This window comes from Netta rufina (genome assembly GCF_964035555.1).
Source record: "Netta rufina genome assembly, chromosome: 4".
NCBI classification, from domain to species: domain Eukaryota; kingdom Metazoa; phylum Chordata; class Aves; order Anseriformes; family Anatidae; genus Netta; species Netta rufina.
The window spans coordinates 59,918,577-59,938,286 of NC_140127.1; the positions used below are offsets into that span (position 1 = coordinate 59,918,577).

The window sequence follows — 19,710 nt, forward strand, 5'->3', positions numbered from 1 at the left end:
TTTGCACCTTAACATTCTGCCTTCTTCTTTACATTAAATCTTCCAAGAAAAACAGCTATTTCCTCCTTTCTTTGCTCTGCCAATGATGGCCACTTTCATCTCCTGCCTTCCTGTTGATTCTTCAAGCATCTCTCTGCATTCCCTTCACTGTGCTTTGCACATGGGAAAAGCTTGTAAAGCTGTCTTAATTTTATCTTTGAATCCCTCCTTGAATACTACTTCAGTTGTAATGCCTACAGATCATTCCCATATGGCACTTGTTAAGCAAGTAATAATCTGTGACATCTTTTCTGCTCATCTCTGTTCATTATATTATTATCTCATCTTAACCCAACTCTGTCTTGTCTGGTTTATCTTCCTCTGGTCTCCTGCCTGACACATAATGTGAGCTTTGCATAACAAGAGTCAGCTCTGTTTTATTTAACACTTAGGTAGTGGTTTTTAAGATGGAACCCTGGTTGCTGGATGTCCTACTTGACATTGTAGTTAAAATAAAAAGCATAATAAATCCCACCACCTTTCCAAAAATTCCATGTGGGTAGTTTGTGTACTGGAGAATGGCACTGTAGAATAGTTAGTTACCTTATCATAATTTTTAAGGCTTAATGGTACAGAAATTGTGCATAACTCATTTTTATTAACATCTGAGGTTATTAACATAACCTTTGAAATTCAACACAGGTAAACTTTTGTTATTCAGAAAAGTAAAGCTGTGGTTTCATATTTGAAAATTTTAGATAGTCTTTCCTTAAGCAAATAATGCTTTATTATGGGTTCAACTTACAACTCTGCTGTGTACTGGGGGATGTGATCAGGTATTTTGTTGAGTTTCTGATTGGAGCAGTCCACTGTGGTCCCTTCACAGCGACATTTCTCAGGGCAAGCCAAATCTGCAAAGCAGTCTCCACTTAATTTGGATCTGTAATCTTCTGTGCCTGCGAAAGAGTCAAGTCAAAATACAAATACTGAGTCAATAAAGTAGAAGATTTGTTTCTTTTGAGAAGGTTGAAAAGATGTCTGCAATGCAGATAATGGGTGGGCAACTTGGGAAGTGTATGATAAACTTTGTGATACTGAACAGACACAGGGGCTTTAAGAGAGGGTTAAGTATAGGGGCTTAAGATATGCTAGAAAAAGAAACCGTGACTAATTTCACATAACAGGATAACATAACTTGAGCTTTTCACAGCTGTACTTTCTGCTGATTGTGTTGTCAGCCAATCTAGCCTTGTTTATAGCTAATCACACAAATGCCACTAATTCTTTTAGAATTTATTTTCTTTCACAGTATCAAGAATAAATGCCACCTTTTCTCTTTCTTGTGTTACAAATTTGTATTGTTGACTGGACTTCATTAACCTCTGTGATTATTTTTTTTTTATTGTCCCAGCCCTCCACATCGTCTCAAACACATAAGATTGAAAGTCTTATCTTCAGCTTTAATTTAAAAAAAATGTGTGATCCTGACTTAAGCCTCAGCAGCATGCCATGCTGTAGAAAGCTGCGTGACGTTCCATGGTGCTTGACAGAACCATGTTTTACTCATACCTCACAACCACATGGTTAGATCAAGCACAACAGAAAATCTCGCTACATTATCATAACTGCATCCATTAGGCCAAGGATAAGAGCAAGGGAAAAGAGGAAGGAGTAGGTATAAGTTATAGAAGCATTTGAAGTTTAATACTTGCTTACATGACATGGCATTCTTTTCACTGAATGTCCAGTGCCACAGTAACAGTATTACTATCACAGATTAAATTAATGTACAATTAAAAAAAAAAAAAAAAAAAAAAAAAAAAGGAAAAAGGAAAAAGGACCACATTGAAAGTTTCCTCCACCATTTCCCAGTCAGTCAAAGAAAACATCCTAAACAGATCAGGAAAAAACATCCAGTAAGGAACTGAGGGTAGGTGACAAAGAAAACAAAGAGAAGCTGAAAGGACCTGTGGGTTCTTCCTGGACAAAGGTGAAAAGACTAGTAGAAGGTGCATCAGGGCTGGGAGGTACATTGTGATTTAGCTCAGACACTGAACTTTACTTACAGCCAAAATGGTGAACTCCTGCAAAAGTAAAGATAGCCAAGAAGGAAAGAAAGACAGAGTAATCCCAATTAAGACAAAAACATGAACTAAGCTCTCATGTTCCCTACTTAACTTTAGTTTGATTAGGGGATGTTGCTAAGGGGTACCATCTTCAGCAGAGAGAAAAAATAATTAATTTTAAGTGGCATTAAAAAATGAAGAAAAGATTGGGGTTAATTACAAATTTCATATAGGAAAATTATGTCTCCCATGCACATCTCTTCATTGTTTCAAATCTGTTTGTTAGAAGCTGTTCTGCTTCTTTGAATGTATATGCACACTATGCCACTTAAAATACTTAATAAACCAAAGAAACATGGGAGAAACAGATAGCTCAAGGGAAGAAAAAGCAGTCGTCATTTATTATTATGATTAGCATTTGCAAATATCTAAGTAACACATACGACATAGCTAGTTGGAATATTTGTATGAGCTAGCAGATAAACTACTTTTTTAAATTCATGATTTAATATTTTTTTAATGTTTAGTCTTCCAAATTAATATGCTGAAATTCTATAAGGAATTTCTAGTATCTACAGAGCAAGATCTCACTATAACGTATTTTAAAAAATATTTAAAATATATTTGACTTTTTAAAGAAACGTTAATATTTTTACTGTATTTACTGAAGTATAGAGAAGTATTTTTAGCATTTTGTAATGCTGATGAGCAAGGCTACAATTAATTTCTTTTTCTTCTGTGTCCAGAATAAATCACTATTAGTAGTTCAATGTAAAAAACTAAAATATTCAGGGACAAGATCTTCAACAACTGAAAGAATTTCTTGCAGCATCTCCCTGATAACCTGATGGAAAGAGAAAGCATACGAGCTGTATTTCAAGAAGCAGCACTTTCAGAATGATTTTTTTTTTTCAGGAATAGCATTTTTTAAAAGTGTACATAAACAAACCTAAACTGCATGTGTGGCCATATTATAAACAAGCTGTGAAGACATTTGCTGGCAAGAAAACAGTTCTAACTCAGACACAAAAGTTGTGCTGGCAAGGTTGAGTAGAAGTCACTCTGTGGCAGGAATACAGCTGTTGTACTCATTAAGAAATTGAGTGGTAACTACAGGTTTGAGAAACTGTATCCCTCTCTGTTTTATGCTGCTTTAAAGCACATTTTTTGCAGCTGCCAATCCTGACAAATTGCTGCCTTCTTTTGTATTTCAGTTTGTCTTTTCTTCATATTCTAACCAACATATTAGTATGAAGGCACGAAGAACTCACATAATTGCTGCAAATTTAAGTAACACATCACACAGCATTAGGAGAAGAGCTGTTAAACATAGCAGTTTAAAAGACAAAGACTAAGACCAATCAATAAATCAGTACTTCAGACACCGCACAATGACAATATACCTGTAGTACTTGAAAGAACAAGTGCACTGGTGTCATAATCAATTATTGTAGATATTTGTCTGGATATTAAACTATGGCAGAAAACCCTGCTTGCAGATCACATACTGTAATTCATCAATATATTCATTATGCCCTTGTTTATTTTGCCAATAAATTATTTGTAATCTGTTAGAAAAATAATGCAAGTGTTTGTTTGTTTGTTTGTTTGTTTTTAATTAAGAAATCAGTGCACACACCTGACAAGCAAGGTAAAATAAATAAAGAAACATATTTCAAAGAGCTAGGGCCAACATCAGTTAATCTTTTGTGAAAATATCATAGGCTTATTGTAGCTTTAATCAGCATGTAAATTACTGTTTCACCCCAAATCTAAAGTAATATTTTCTTTAATGGAAAATATTTTTGATTAATTGTGACTCATGTGTCACCACAGAATGCCTTTAATGAATATTAGCTTTCCTTTATAAGCATTCCACTGTGATTTCACAAACACAAGGAGAGTGAGCAAGCAGTAGCTGCAGACAGTGTAGAGCATGAAAGAAAGGAAAGAAAACATTAATTTGTAAAATTTATTTTAAGTTGTACTAGCTCTTTGACAGTAGTATGGATTCCTGTGTTTAAAAGCAGCTCAGGAGCTACATTTTAAAAACAGTAGCGGCAGAAAACGCAAGGTACAAGGTAAGTAAAGGTGTGAATTGAAATATGAACTAGCAGGTGCAACCTTCTACATAATTTAAACAAGGGTATAATTTTGGTGAGTTGTGTGCAAATTTGTGAGAGAAACTGTAAATGGAGCTGCATGCTAAGCTCTCATACTCAGAAATCAGAACTACTAGTAATCTACAAATGAAAGCTATGTCTAGCTACAGGTATTTGCTATTGTTAATATACATGCACCAGTTTCCTAAAAACTATAACAAACTTTGTTTTTGGGAGGAAAGGGAGAGAGTATCTGCAGTTAGTCAATCTTACTGCAGAGCCAAACCTACCTGGAATGAAATACTGTTCTTTAGCTAAATAAAGAGAAAAAAAAAATAGAAGATGCACCTGAATGTCAGCAAGCAAAGAATGAGTTTTATTAGATTAAGTATGGACTACAGTTAACTACAGATAATTAAATGAAAAAATGTGTATTCACAACAAGAGCTGATAAACAACGAAGTGTGAATAGTCATAAATGTATCCGGAACATGGATAACAAACAGTTCTCATCTGGTATTTGCACTTGAGAGTGAATAAATTGTAGAATGTGAAATGCACCTGGAACAGCTGGATACCATATGACAAAAAGTTAAGGATTTAGAGAAATGTAAGTAGGAAATGGAATAAGATTAGAAAAAGAAAACAGTAAATTTCAGTATGAGGTAAGCTCCTTGTATAAAATGAATGTGTCATGTTTCCATATTTAGCTAGAAATTTTTAGATCTTTCACGTACTCCAGAGCCTTGTGGAAATTGTACAAAATGATTTATGTCAGTGATGTTTGTAGCGAATAACTTCAGCATTGCATTCTGAAGTATTATATATTGCATTTCTTTGTTAGATTTAATGCTACTCAGAAATAGTGCCAAATGTGTTAAGTGTAGTAATGTTCCGTGATCCAATAGGCTATGACTTCCATGACTTCCCCCCCCCTTCGGCTGAAGAACTAAAAAAGATTTTGTAACATTTAATAATTCTGTAGAGAGCCAGCTGCCTTCATTAGAACTTCTACAACCACTGGTTTTGCCAATAAAAGAAAAATAGCAGCTGAACTAAGAAAATTACCTGAGCAGCGGAATTTCTTGCTTTTGATCTGTCCAATCCTTTTGTTTGCCAGACGGCGGGGGCTGGTGCAGCGGGCACCACTGGTCTCAATGGGGTTTGTATGAAGATAATCCGCCAGCCACTTCAGATGGCAGTCACAGATAAATGGGTTCTGCGCCAAATGCCTTTCATGAAGAAAAAAATAATAATTTCACACAGTATTTCCCTTTAGTCTCAGCAGTTTCTGATATTTTGAGTACACTGTAGAATATGAAGTCATACCAAAGATGACCATAAACAAAAGCATACATACAAGGTCTGAATTGCACGTAGAGGTGAGAAAGTGCCTTTTGCAATGGTCTGAAGCTTGTTGTCATACAAAGAAAGGAGATTCAGGTTGTGCAGATCTTGAAAAGCATCAACTCGCAGGCAATTTATCTTGTTGGCATTTAATAATCTGTTTAAAGGAAGACAATCAAATAAAAGATTTTTTCAGTGTCAATGAAGATTCAACATTTTTCACAGATAATTCTTTGTACTCATTTTATACAGAACAAGAAATGCAGGAACAAATATTGACAATGATATATGGCATTTCAGTGAATTTAAATATCTTACTTAGGTGCTCTGAAATTATTTTGAAATTTTTGCACCTTACAGTTGAAATGGGCAGGTATATTCTGCTACAATCACATTCATTGTATGTGCTGGCAGAACTTATGCATGTGGTATTTGTGCAAAGAAACAAGCTCAAAAAATCAAGTATATGCAAGGAAAACTAGTTACTTTTGCCAAATAAACAAACAAACAAAAAAGGAACTGAACACTGTGTTCATTAGCTGGAAGAGATGTGCAGTGGCACTTTTAATTATATGTTACTAATCAGCATGCTGCCGCATTAACAGAGTTGTAGTAAAACTGGTGGCATGGAATATATCCAAATTTGTCTTGGATCCTTCATCTTCAAAGGGAACCTTTTCTTCCCTGTACACCCCAGACTTCTAAAGCTAAAACAAACAAGTCAATTTAAACCAACTCCTTCATACTTTTGAAAAGAAAATAATTTTGACATTCAATTAGTTGTATTTTTCTAACAAAATATTATTTTTTCCATTTGCAGCCAGATGGAATGGTGGATTTGAAAATCAATGTTTTGATAAACAGTTTCATCATGCAAGCAGAAATTTAAAGTATTGTCTATGCAAAATATATCAAGCTATGGACTTTTTCTTAATATAGAATAAACAAAAGTTCAGATATGTCCCTTCCTTTTTTTTTTTCTTTCTTTTTTTTTTTTTTTTTTAATTTTAAATATGTTTTTGTAACTAAGTTCTCTTTAAAGGCAAACAGAAACACATACCCCCCAACATTTAGTTTCTGACTAAAATAAATAAACATGTTAAACCTCTAGGTGGTGCTAAATCTTGAAATTCTTTTTTTCTCCCCCCCCCCCCCACACACACATTCTCAATGAGTTATTAATAAAAGCCAATCATCAGCTATAAACTCTGGACATTAAAGGCTTCTAAACAAATGGGAAGAAGCCATTTACTAAATTCACCCAGTCTTCAGATTAACAAGTCAGTGATTCTAGGATAATGTCTTCCAAAAGCACTATTTGTTGTCTTATGGCCTATTTCACAAATCTGTCACACAATACAACTCCCTTTCCTACTTAATCTTGACAATATTTGATAAACATATCACCATGACATTCCTCTTAACTCCCAATATTAAATCCAAATAGAAATGGTTTATAAGATTACACATGGGAGTTTCTGGACTGTTAAAAGAAACAGCAGGTAGAGTTCATAGAGTCAAAGAATTGTACACTGAAGAGTCTCAAAAAATATTAAAAGTCATCAATGAAACTTACTGTAACTCTGTTCTTACATGGGTACAACTAAAAACATAACTACATAGTACTTCCACTACATATTATCTGTATATAAAGCATTCAAATATTTCTACTGTATCTCACCTACAATGTTATACACACTGTTTAGTATTTACATCACAAGACAGTGTCATTATCATGTTATATACTTTATCATTATAAATTCCAAAGAAGATAATAGTTTCAATTGTATTTATTTTAGGCTGAGACATTAACTGAAATATCTGTGGATGAATGGCAAGCTGGCCTACCACATCTCACTTAAACATAATTTGTTTTTATTATACTCTGATCTTACGCACAGGATTTCCTGCTAGTACTTTTCCAGGCATTATCTCTTACCAAGTCTGCCCTTCTGGGTTACCCCCAAATAGCGTAAATATTAAATAAATACTCACAGCAATTGCAGAGAAAAGAGTCCTTCAAATAAGCCTTTTGGAAGCTCTGTAATTTTATTGCCATAAAGGACACTGTACAATGAAATAAAAAAAGCAAACAAAGCTGTTATGAAGGTTATATACAATGCAATTTTGAATATAAAAATAAAAATTTTTCAATTTTGATGAAGTGAATTTAACAGCAGTGACTTAATACTTGCAAGATCCTTGTGCTCCTTTGAGATGGCAGGATCACATATTTTCCCAAAGACACGCCACACAAAGGATCTCTCAGCAGAACCAGCACCTCACTGTGTGCAGCCTTACCAAGGGATCTCTGTAAGTGGATTGCTGTTTTTAAGAATAAAAACTATCTGGGGGATAAACAAACTCTTTGATTTCCTTCAACTCTGCCATGAACATATTTTAAAGAAAATGTACTTTTTTTAATGTCCAGTTGTGATATAATATTCAATTATCACTCTAAAATTCTGAAACTATTTTTACAGCTTTCAGTATTGATTGAATTTATATAAAAATCCTGCAGAGCTACAAATCTCAAATAAATTCACTATAAGAGTATGAGAAATTAGCTTCTGTTTCCACATGTCAAATAGATACCTACAGTGAATTGAGTGAACGTAAGCCCTGGAAAGCATCTGGAGCTGTTTCAGAGATCTGGTTATTGCTCAGGTCACTGAAATAAATGAAAGTTGCTTCAATTAATTCAAGCTATTTTAAAAATAGTGAACATTAAAATAATTCATAAGTAGAATGAGCTGCAGAAGAGAGAGAAATTAAAATACTTATGCGAGACACCGCTGAAGAATTTGAATATAAAACCACCAAAATTGATAGTAAACTAAAACAAATACATGATTAAAAATAGATTTTGAAAAAAAAAAAAAAAAAAAAGACTGAAAAATGTACACTTCCTAATTGCTTATGTATCTTTTATAAACATTTTTTGTTTGAAATGACCGCAGGACTATACAGTCTCAAAGATATTCCAAAATGACATTGGAATATACCCAATGATTTTATTTTTATGTTGAGTACAGTAACATGTTGCTTTTACGTAAAACCATAATAATTTTAATGTTTGGTTTTTAAAAAAAAAAAGGAAAAAGATGCTATATGGTATAATTAATCACGTTGTCATATCTGATAATCTTCCAGCAGTCAAACTTTCTTAAATACATTATTTAATTATGTATTTAAGTATTTAATTATGTATTACTTAAATACATTATTTAATTATTTCATTATATACATTGATGGAAGTTCCTCTCTATGATCTTGAACTGATTTTTTATTTATATATATATATACACATACATAATATATTCATGTATACATTTCTATATCTAAATCTGTTTAGATACATCAATATACCTATATCTCTATATAAAATAGATAAAATAATAAATCTAAAATATCAGGTACTTACATTCTTCGAAGCTTTTTGTACGGTGAGAAAGCTCCAGGAGGTATGACCTTGATTGAATTTTGTTCTAACCGTCTGCAAAACAATTGCATCAGCATAAAAATACACACACACACAAATAATAATAATAATAATAAAAAGAAGCCAAAAGCAACCTAAAGCCATAACAAGCTAGAAAGCACTGTAATAAAAAACACTGGTTTTGCTTACATTTTCAGGACAGCTTTTACCTTGAGAAACAAGGTCATTTAATTTTGATTTTAATTAAAAAGAAGTAATAGTTTTTCTCTGTTATTTTAACTTAAAGTTAACTTAACTTTTAACCTAATGTTAGAAATGAAAGCCCAATCTTCATCCTGAATATAAGGAAAGTTAATTTCAGAGCACACAAGTTTTTTTTTTTTTTTTTTTTTTTTTTGGTAAAACGTAAGCTAGAAGTGTAATTAAAATATTCAAATTTGAGTTAGTATTATTTGACACCCGATTTATGATTCACATACAGCAATTTTTATAGTAAATTTTATTTAGAAATTTATTTATGAAGAGTTCTCTGAGTTACTCAGTCTAACATATAAACCACAAAAAATGGTGCAGACTGTTCCTACAGAACAAATAACATATGTTGCTACCTGCAGTAGGGTAAATGCCTTTTTTTTCAACGTACACGTATTATTTCTTTACATACAGTATGTAATACCTTTTCTTTCAGCTACAGTACTAGAATTGCACAGCTACACCTATAACTTCTTGAAACAATTTTTCTTATCTAAAATGTTAGTTTATCTTGCTGGCTATATTTGCTTTGTATGTATACTGAGTGTGACTGAAACATGACACACTGCAGAGTATGAACTGGCTGATGGAAGCAGTTTTCCAAGATTTTTTGAACATACAGAGCTTTGCTTATGGGAAATCTATGCTGATACAGACCTATGGTGCATTTGCTAACAAGTCAAACAGGCCTAGCAAAAATCATGTTTAAAATAGAAGCTAGTTCACATAATGCAGTATTTCATGCTTATCGCTGAAAACAAACAAATAAATAAATAAATAAAACATTATATTATGTAAACATAAAAGACTGAAAGTATTTATTCTGAAAAAAAAAAAAAAAAAAAGAACATCAGGAAGAGGCAGTATTATTCAAACATACATATTATGGCTATCTAATAAGCTTGATATTTTCCTCTTTCATGGACAGGTATCAACTTACTGTGATCTATACATATAAGGACAATACCATTCTATTTCACAGAATGAATCATAATTGTAGAAATTAACGCTCTATTTGAAAATATTCAGACATCCATTTAGGGTAAAGGGTTAAGGGTAAAATGCCTTTTTTAGTCTAGATGGAGGAATATTACGCTTTTGTGTTTTTTTTTTTTTTTTTTTTTTTTTTTTTCCCTTTTACTCTAGTCCTATTAATACTCTTCTGTTTCACTTTTCCTCTGATTAAGAGTCATATGAATCTGTATGTGTGAATAACTAATAAGCTCACAAACGCATTTTGAGTAAGCCTTTACAAGTAACTATTCTTATAACACTTATTTCTTTTTATAACTTTCTCTGGATTATAGCTGGACAGAAGATTTTTTGCTGCCGTTATGAGGTTTTGTTCAAATGGACATATTTATATATTTAATACTCAAAATCTCTTATGTCTAAATATGCTTTGTTCTTGACTGGTGTATAAAGAAGCCAAGAAAAAAAAGAAAGAAAACCTCTAAAAAAAACCCTTCCTAACACACAGAAAATCTCACTTTATTAACGCAACTTAAGACAGGGCTCATATTTTTAAACGTCCTTAACTAAGAAAATATTGTCACCTTGCTACAGTTTTCAGATATATTTTAAACACTGCAGAGAATCCCATGGTACCAAACTGTTAACTTTTTCCATAAACAGGATGTTCTTTCACACGTTTTCCTCACCTTGTCTGAGCCTTTTGGACTTATGAAACACGTTTTACATCAGATCAAGAGTACTGATGGGCTATGAGGGGACAAGGTCACTCTGTTCCAGTAGACTTGAGTAGATGTAGAAAGCAAACATCTGAATAAGTAAAAACCTGCTTAAATTGAAGGTCAACACTAGTTACACTGGAGCCAAGTATTTTCTATTCTTATGCTTCATTTTTAGCTGAGTTTCCTCAAGAAAAAAAATATTACACATGCTTTCTGTCTAGATAGTTTTCTACTCAGCTCAGGTCACAGAGAGGTAAAAACTCCAGATAATAAATTTCTAGACCTTTCCTTAAATTAGCATTGGGAGGGAGCTGAGAAACCAAACTAATCCAGCCATGAAGGGAGCAGCAACTATCCATCCATTCCCATTACACACACTATTTGGCAGCAAAAGATTGCACAACCACCAGGAATAGCCTGGCTGGACGTTTGTCAGGTGTGAAGCTTTGAAAATCAGCCAAAGGATCTCTTGCACAGGAAAATGTGTAGGGCATACACAAAGGACTGGAAATGGGTGGCTAAAAAGGGACAGGAATGGATTAGGCCGTATTACAGAGGAGGACTTGAATTGCTGGAGAGACACTGGGGAATCACGCCTGTGTGTGTATGGCAAAGACAGATACTGCAGTGGCGGTAGTCCCGCATCAGTCTGCCACAAGCCTCATGTATGAATATTATTAGTCCATAATGTACAGACTTATGCGCTAGTGCTGGAGGACTCCTGTCCACTTTCACTTATGTTTAAACATAAAACACTATTATTTAGACACGATATGGCATGTAACTTGAGAAAGACAAAGTCTAGTGTTAAGACACAAAGTATTTTCCAGTTTACTCTTTTAACCTAAAAGTACATTCATTCTATAAATGGAAGTAAACTTGCAGGATATATGTATGCCATTTGATATGAGAAGATGGAATAGCAGATTTCATTTATAGCTGCCCAATTTGTCTACAAATCATATGGGTCCAAAACCTGAAGAAATCCTACTCCAATACATTTCTGAAAGCTAATTTTCTAGCAGTTCTAATAAAGGGAACTATCAATTCACTGGTGGATATATAAAATGAACTCTATGTCAACTTTGCCTAAGATTTCCTTTTAGTGAAAAAGCTACAGTCTAACAGATAGACTGTGTAGTACTAGGATAAATTTACACGCTCTTCTGGATAAATAATTTGTTATAGTAGGAGCATCTATGTCTTTTATTAACTCATGCTGAAGTGTATGCACTGGAAGACATCGTATTTTAGAAAATGAGATTAGCATAAGAAAGGAAAAATGAGATTATCTAAATACAGAAGAAAAATCTTTTATACTCTGTTTTGTCTGTAAAGAAAGTAAATCAAATTCACATTTTCAAGCTTTGTTATCCTCTAATCTTCTGCTTTATCTTCCTAGAATCAGCTGAATTTCACAGAGTGAAAATTTGCATCCACCATTGCAGAAGAAAATCTAATTAGATATATTCTAGTGTCACAAAGCACAGATAAAATAATATCTAAAGGAAATTTACATTCTACTGATAAAGCCCATAGTAATTAAAAACTCTCCTTTATATTAATTCCTCATATTAAATGAAACATTTTTAATTCTGGAATAGAATGGGTTGTAGTTATCTATTACTGAAAAAATCTGCTATTAAGTGCTCACAAATGACATGGCCCGAAGTACCATTATATTAGAGAAGAACAAAAAGCTAATATCAGTATTTTTCCATGAAACTTGTATTAAATTTTGTGCATAGCATTGCCTTTCAAAGTCATCCCAGAAGTCATTCTTTTTTATAAATGATCATCCATGTATCATAAACAGTGCCTTGGTGGTTTCTTTTTCAAAAGCCACAGTCAATTTTAGTAGCATATTTAATAAGATAAGATAATGGAGGAAGACAGTTAAGTACATGCTTCATCAAAGCGTGCACTGCCTCATGTATAAGAAGTACTCTGCCCATCACCACTCAAATGCTAATTAATGCTCTTAGTATTGAGTCTCCTGCTCCTTTTAGTGTTTCACTTCAAAGAAGTCCTGCATCAATACATAAGTGTTTCAGTGTCTTTTAACATTGCCAAACTAGTTGAAACCTTTGAAACCTTTTTTGAAGACTATTCCCTAATCTCTCCTATTTAAGAAATGTACTGTGAGTATTTCTTTTTCTAAATCTTTCCCCCTGTCTCATCCCTGCAGACACCATAATGTACAACCACCTACTATTTTAAGAAACAAAGGTGGTTCTGCAGTTGTGATTTCCAACCTAATCAAATCAAATCAAAGTAGGTCCCCAGTGAGTAGACAGATTCTTCCCACCATGTCCCCACACAGCCTTGTGATACATAAATCCCTTGACACTTTCCAGGAGGATGCTGTTCTCTGCTAGGAGCCTGCAGCACACCATTAGTGATTACTACTTCCGCACTTAGAGACAGACATGTTTATTTATACTGACACTTTCAAAACAGCTTATTTTACCACTGTAAGTAGTCATTTCTATGAAAGACTTCTGCTCATGAAAAGTGGCTGTAGAGAACACCCAGTTCTCTACGAAATTCTTTCTTCCTTTTATTATGCAGGTGGGGTACAATATACCAAGCCTGCTCAGTAGAGAAAGATACACAGTTTATACTGCATAGAGATGTGCTACGCCCATACAAACATCTTCCTTAAGAAAACATTAATTTGAATATGGAGCAGCAAATTAACTACATATTTTATTATCAATCAGGACTTATCATCTTGTTTTAAGTAAATTTGGTCATGTTAGTCACTTTAGCATTTAATTGATCTAAACTCTTCATTCCAGCATCTACTCATTTACATAAAACACGTAGGAAGATTGTCGAGAAACCCCAAAAGAATTTTTTACTACAGAGAAGAAAGTGTAAGCTGTGCAATGAGTCTGATGTATTGCACAGATGCTGATTATACATGGTAATAAAATTGACAGCTCTTCTTTGCATTTTCCCCATCTGCTTTTAAAGTAAATGGCAAAAACAGCTGTCAGAAAACAGAAAATAGATTTCAGCAATGGGATTCAGTGCAGCTTCTGAATCTGAAGAACTGCAATATGCAGCCAACACATCTCTCATCATATTTAACATCTGCCAGGTTTTTGGTTGTTGTTGTTTTTGCTTGTTTGTTTTCTTAAAATGAGGAAGGAGTAATGGTCTCCCTTTGCTAAAGAAATCCTTCAGGCTATCATACTAAGTACCTCTTCTTTTTTTTTTTTTTTTTCTTTCCCCAACAACTGAACCTCCAGAGTGCTTTTATCCAGTAAATGTCTCTTCTGACTTCAGCAGCAAAAGAATTCTGTTGAAATCTGTAATATCATCTACGTCTAACAAAACAAAAGATGTATTTTGAATGACTATATTACTTGCACTTTAAAATTTCAGTCTCTAATTCTGTGTATTAATAAATCTGGTTGACAGTTTCCTAAATATTTGCATATAAAGAATCACTGTCAATGTTGCCCTAAAGCTTGCCAAAACGCGAACATCCAGTCTAATTGTTCTATCAAATATTTCCTCAGGGACTGACTGCAAATGACAGACATCTCCATAGTCTGCATTACATCAAAAAAGTAACAAGGATTGCTGTACTAAAGCCATTAAAGAATACATCACATTTAAAAGCAAGTCCCAAACCTGCATTTGCTAAATTTTTCATCACAGATAAGGCCATCTCATGCTCTGAACCCTACAGCACCATTAATGATGGTAGGCTTTACATTCCTTAATTGTTACAGATTTAGGTTGTAGGCAAAATGCACCAATTCTTAAAGAATTATTTGCTCAGTACTTTAGCATCTGTCAGCGTGCCTCCTGTGCAATTAGCCTGAGTCACCTAGAGTCAAGTTAAAGCCTCTCTAATTAGCCTATTTTTGATGAGAGCTGTTACAATACAAAAACTACTTGAGCTCTTCAGAATAACTGTATTAAGTTGACAAAAATAAATGTAATCTTGCTACACTCGGCTCATCATGAGTGATGACACGTCAACCTGCTTGGGAATCCCATTGCTCTGTGTGGCTGACAGTGTGGTAGTAGTCCTCACTACCTGTTAACACTACCTGAGCATGCACCATAAATTTACCACAAAAAATCTAAATATTTTTACTGAGAATACTTTCCACAGATGTTTGCCACTTATGGGACCATGTATTTACTAAAGTTTAAATAATGAAGGCAGCATTGTCTTTTCCAACCAAAATGGTTCTATGATTCTAAGTTGGTATGTTCAGTTTCTTTTACAGTAACTTCATTCACATTACTGCTGAGGAAGAATCATATGTAAAAATAAAATCTAAGAGTAACGATGCCTCTGGAGTGTAGCACAGCTGTCAGAAAGCTATGAGGGTTTTTCTGGAAGAGCTGGAGAAGCCTTCTCCAGCTTCTCTTCATGCTGTATAAAATATTCATTTATAGCATGCCTGACTTATTTTATTTCTCTTGGCAGAAGTCCCTCAACGTACCCCAGTACCACCAGAACATGCACAAACCTCCCAGAAGTGGAACAATGTGGTGTTCATTCTGGCCAGTACCTACTTCCAAAGTTGCTGGAAACCAGCACTGAGGTTGTTCCTCCATTTTGAAAAACAAAACAAAACAAAACAAAACAAAAAACAAACAAACAAAAAAAAAAAACAACAAGTTTGCTAAGGCTGAAAGATATGTTCTTCTATTTCCACCTTCAAGGAAGAATACCCTGCCACTGCACCAGTTCCACCACAGAGTGCCATACAATTTCAAGATTAAATTCAAGAGTGAATCATAATCTCTTCTGCTAAGTGTGCTGTGTGATACTTTACATAAGGTTACATACACAAAGACCTCCTCCTTTTTCTTTAGAATAAGTTTCCTGTGCAGTTGCTGTGTTCTGTGTCTCTGCATCTTACTGACTGTTGAAATTACCCTTGTCCTGCAAATTTAATTAGTTTTTAAGGTAAGACACAAGAGTATGAAGAAAGCCAAAGATCTGAACAATGGTAGCATAGAACACATGCTAATAAAAGACAGATTAAATACTCTACCTATAGAAAACACTGTGTCTGACAACCAAAATAAGAAATAAAAAAGAAACAAAACCATAAAGCCCCATGATTTACCAGTAATTGTCAGATTAAGGAGATATTTGAGTAAGAGCATGACAAATCATTTCTCTTGTGTGCTAAGTGGACAGGTTTAGCTGTCAATTTAGCAAAAGCCTAATCTATTAGCTTCAAAAACTTCCATCTCTTTCTGTCAAATGGAATATATTTTAAGTTTTCCCTGAAAAAATATTAAGGTACGAATCCCAAACAGTTAACAGTAATTCAGTTAAATCTGTGTTGCAAAATTAAATGCATTAAGGTAATGAAGTACCTCACTAGATTCCTTTACATAATTTTAATTTTTCACATTTATTCAAGACATTGCCTTGAAGCGGATGTGTTTTCCACTACTCGCATGCAATTGTTGGTTTATATGTATGTGTTACATAAAAGATGTTAAGATTTTAGCAAATTTCTTCATTTTTGATAAAGCAAACACTATTTGTTTTTATATATCGTAATGGACTTACACACTAGTTTTACTAACTAAAAAGACCAATGTTTTGATTTAAACTAGAAAGCAGAAACAAATACAGACTTTGAAAAACAGTCATTGCTAAAATGTCTTGTAACTTCTTGCATCCTCCCCTCAGCATTCAGACCCATTCTTTTCAAGACCCTGCATCTTCATGCAGGATCTGGTCTCATTTCTGTCAGGCTACCGTAGATCCGTAGCTGAATCACACTCTGAGCTGCTAAAACCAGAGCAAGCTGCTTTGTCTTGGATGTTTCTGAGTTTTCTTCTTATGCAAGTCTTTGAACTTTTTCAATAAATTTGCTTAAGACCAATAGAGACTTTTCTCTGTAAAGGGACATCTTTGCATCTCAGTGTAAGAGACTCCCTGGTCAATAGACATAAGGCTGTAATAGACTTAAGGCTGTACTTTGGACTTTCAGGTAAGGAAAAATTTTAAGAAACAACAGAAATATTGTAATTGTATAGATGCTGAGCTTAGCTTGGAATAGATTCATTCATACAGCTTCCAGTTCTCAGATAAAATTATGAATTTACACAAAGCACAAGTAGTGTGACCAGGTCACTCTTTACCTTATCTTGGTTAAACTCTGTCAAGTTCAGTTCTGTCAGACCTAATTTCAGAGAGCTTTCCTTTCCCCTCCTTTCCTTCTTCTTTTTTCCCTACTTCTCCTTTAAGATGAGTGTTTCTGTGAGAACCAATCTCAAGAGATTTTAATCCTGCTTAATATCACAGGGCTCACAAAGATGTAGTTGAGTGCTTGACATAATACACAATCTTTAATCAACAGACTTAAAAAGTATAGGAGATTGAGATGGAAGAAGATGAAAACATGAAGAAAAATAATAGAAACTAGGAAGATAAGATGAGACAAAACTGAGGGGACAAATTAGTAAACTGTCAAGGGAAATATAAATAAACTTATCATGAAACAGCCATAGAGTTTCTAGTTTTGGCATTCAAATGTTAGAAAGCTCCACTGAAAAGAGCAAGCAACTTTATCTTGAAGGCCACAGTAATTAAGAAGTCAGTGACTTTTCACTACACTGAGTTTACAGAGGTGAATTGTTAAAATTCCTGATTAAAATTCCATATGTTTTTTCATTTCTTACATTATATGGTTTAGGGTATTTTCTGTCCGTTCCAAAGACTCACGTTATTTATACAACTGTTGCTTAGTTAACAGTGGCAATCCCCCACTCACCATCCCTTTCAACAAACCTTTCTCTTTGCAATATCACCATTGTAAGGACTCCTATCCTTCTATAATAATAATAATAATAAACAAACAAACAAAACAATTTACTCCTACAATTAATTAAATGGTTTTCATATTAACAAAAATGAAGAAAAAAATCAACTTAATTCCATGCCTGATTGCTTAAATAGTCATTTATACAAAGCTGTGGTCATCAAAGCAGGTCATTCCTCTCCCCCACTAAATCAACACCCTCAGCAGCACTTATTGCAAATGTATTTATTTTCTTTTATTCATAACACTACTGTAAAGAAAGAGGTTTTAGAACCACTTTGACTGCTAGTTCAAGCCACAGAAGAGAAAAGAAAATCAGAAGAATGTAAGAAGAGCATTTTCACAAGGTAGGGTAGCTCATTAATGGCTTTTTGGCCTCTCCTTTTGAAATAAGAGCCTGTCACTCACTCACACCATTCTGAGAAAAGGTATCACTACATTTAATAAAATTGCTGCTGGGTCACCATTTGTAAGGCTTCTGATAGTCTGTTTGAACATGTGCCAAAAAGTCTCAATTTGAAGGAAACCAGAATTATTTCTGCATACCTTTTAAATAACTTGCATGCGGAAGGTGGATTCTAAAATGCAACCAAATGAAAAGAGATTAATGGTGCTGAAAAACTAAAATGTGTAAGGAATGCCTGCATAGAGGCTGATAAACGCTATCACTGTTAGGAAAGGCTATACTTTCTAAAACCAATTAAAGTAATAGTTTTGAACCTTAAGAATGACCCATAATGTCTTTAATATAAGAGCTATATGGCAGAGGAAAGTGCTAGGTATATTAGACTACTTGAATTGGTTGAACTCAACAGACTAAACATGACAATGAAAGAGCTTCCCACACAAATTTCTGTAAGAGGTATAAACAACAAATCTAAACCAAGTCATATTATGACTTATTATATTGGAGAAGGATTCTTTATCAGGGACTGTGGTGATAGGACAAGGAGTAATAGGTTTAAACTAAGAGAGGGTAGATTTAGATTAGACATCAAGAAGAAATTCTTTCCTATGAGGGTGGTGAGGCACTGGCACAGGTTGCCCAGAGAAGCTCTGGATGTCCCATCCCTGAAGGTGTTCAGGGCTGGGTGGGATGGGGCTTTGAGCAACCTGGTCTAGTGGGAGGTGTCCCTGCCCATGGCAGGGGTGGGTGGAACTAGGTGACCTTTACGGTCCCTTCCAACCCAAAGCAATCTATGATTCTTTGATGTTTCTAATGGATAAATACTATCTCATGATTTGAGATTGTCCATAAGACAAGACTTAAGCAAGGCGTACTAAATAGCAGAATCTTGAAGACTACTAATATATAATATTTTTTAAGTGAATAGCTACTATATCATGTTTTGCTTAAGTGAAAAAAAGGCTTAAGTATGATGTATTATAAACCAAGTGTTTGAAAACTATTAATATGTAACATCTATTGTCAATGTATTTGGACTCACAACATTTACAGTTACAGGCATTAAAATAGTAGAACTACGGGAAGCATTCCCAAAATGTTTCCTGCAGGTCACTCATACTGTGAAACCTTTAAAGATGGCCTAGAGAGGTTATATTTTATTTCTGTGCTTCCTCTAGAATTAGTGGATACGCTAAAACTAAGGGAGTCTTGGTGATCAAGTTATCTTTTACTACATGGAATGTGAAATACTTTTCTCTCAAATAATATAGCATTGATTGGACTCACCATGAGAAGAAAAGCTTAGGTATTCTTATTTTTAGCTGTGTGAGAGTTTATTTAGATAATAAAAGAGAAGAATTAATTTTGCAGAATAGGTATAGCTGGTACAGATACAATTGTACTAAGTCAATAAAGATGAAGAATTACATTTACTGAGATACAGAATTCTTAATTTTCCTCTGAGCTTTATCACACTGAAAGTGAGAAAGAGATGACCACCAAAGGCTTTATTCTCCTTCCATTTTTACTGGCAGCTACTTGGAGATAAGCAGCCCTGCTACTGAAGGCATCTTCCCAAGAGGTACCAGGCAGACAATGCATTG

The 19,710-nt window shown here is 34.1% G+C and overlaps 1 protein-coding gene across 2 annotated transcripts in view; it reads right to left on the reverse strand.

Annotated features, from left to right (window-relative positions):
• The window catches only part of SLIT2 (slit guidance ligand 2), a 256,422-nt gene that overhangs the window by 65,600 nt on the left and 171,112 nt on the right, over nucleotides 1–19,710 (reverse strand). The window contains exons 10-16 of one of the 2 annotated variants that reach the window (XM_084285500.1): nucleotides 8,919–8,990; nucleotides 8,094–8,165; nucleotides 7,490–7,561; nucleotides 5,508–5,651; nucleotides 5,216–5,379; nucleotides 4,438–4,461; nucleotides 785–935 (exon numbers count right to left, since the gene is read on the reverse strand). In XM_084285500.1, coding sequence (XP_084141626.1) covers nucleotides 785–935; nucleotides 4,438–4,461; nucleotides 5,216–5,379; nucleotides 5,508–5,651; nucleotides 7,490–7,561; nucleotides 8,094–8,165; nucleotides 8,919–8,990 — 699 coding nt within the window. The remainder of the gene's footprint in view (nucleotides 1–784; nucleotides 936–4,437; nucleotides 4,462–5,215; nucleotides 5,380–5,507; nucleotides 5,652–7,489; nucleotides 7,562–8,093; nucleotides 8,166–8,918; nucleotides 8,991–19,710) is intronic. The other variant, XM_084285499.1, reaches the window with a different exon arrangement.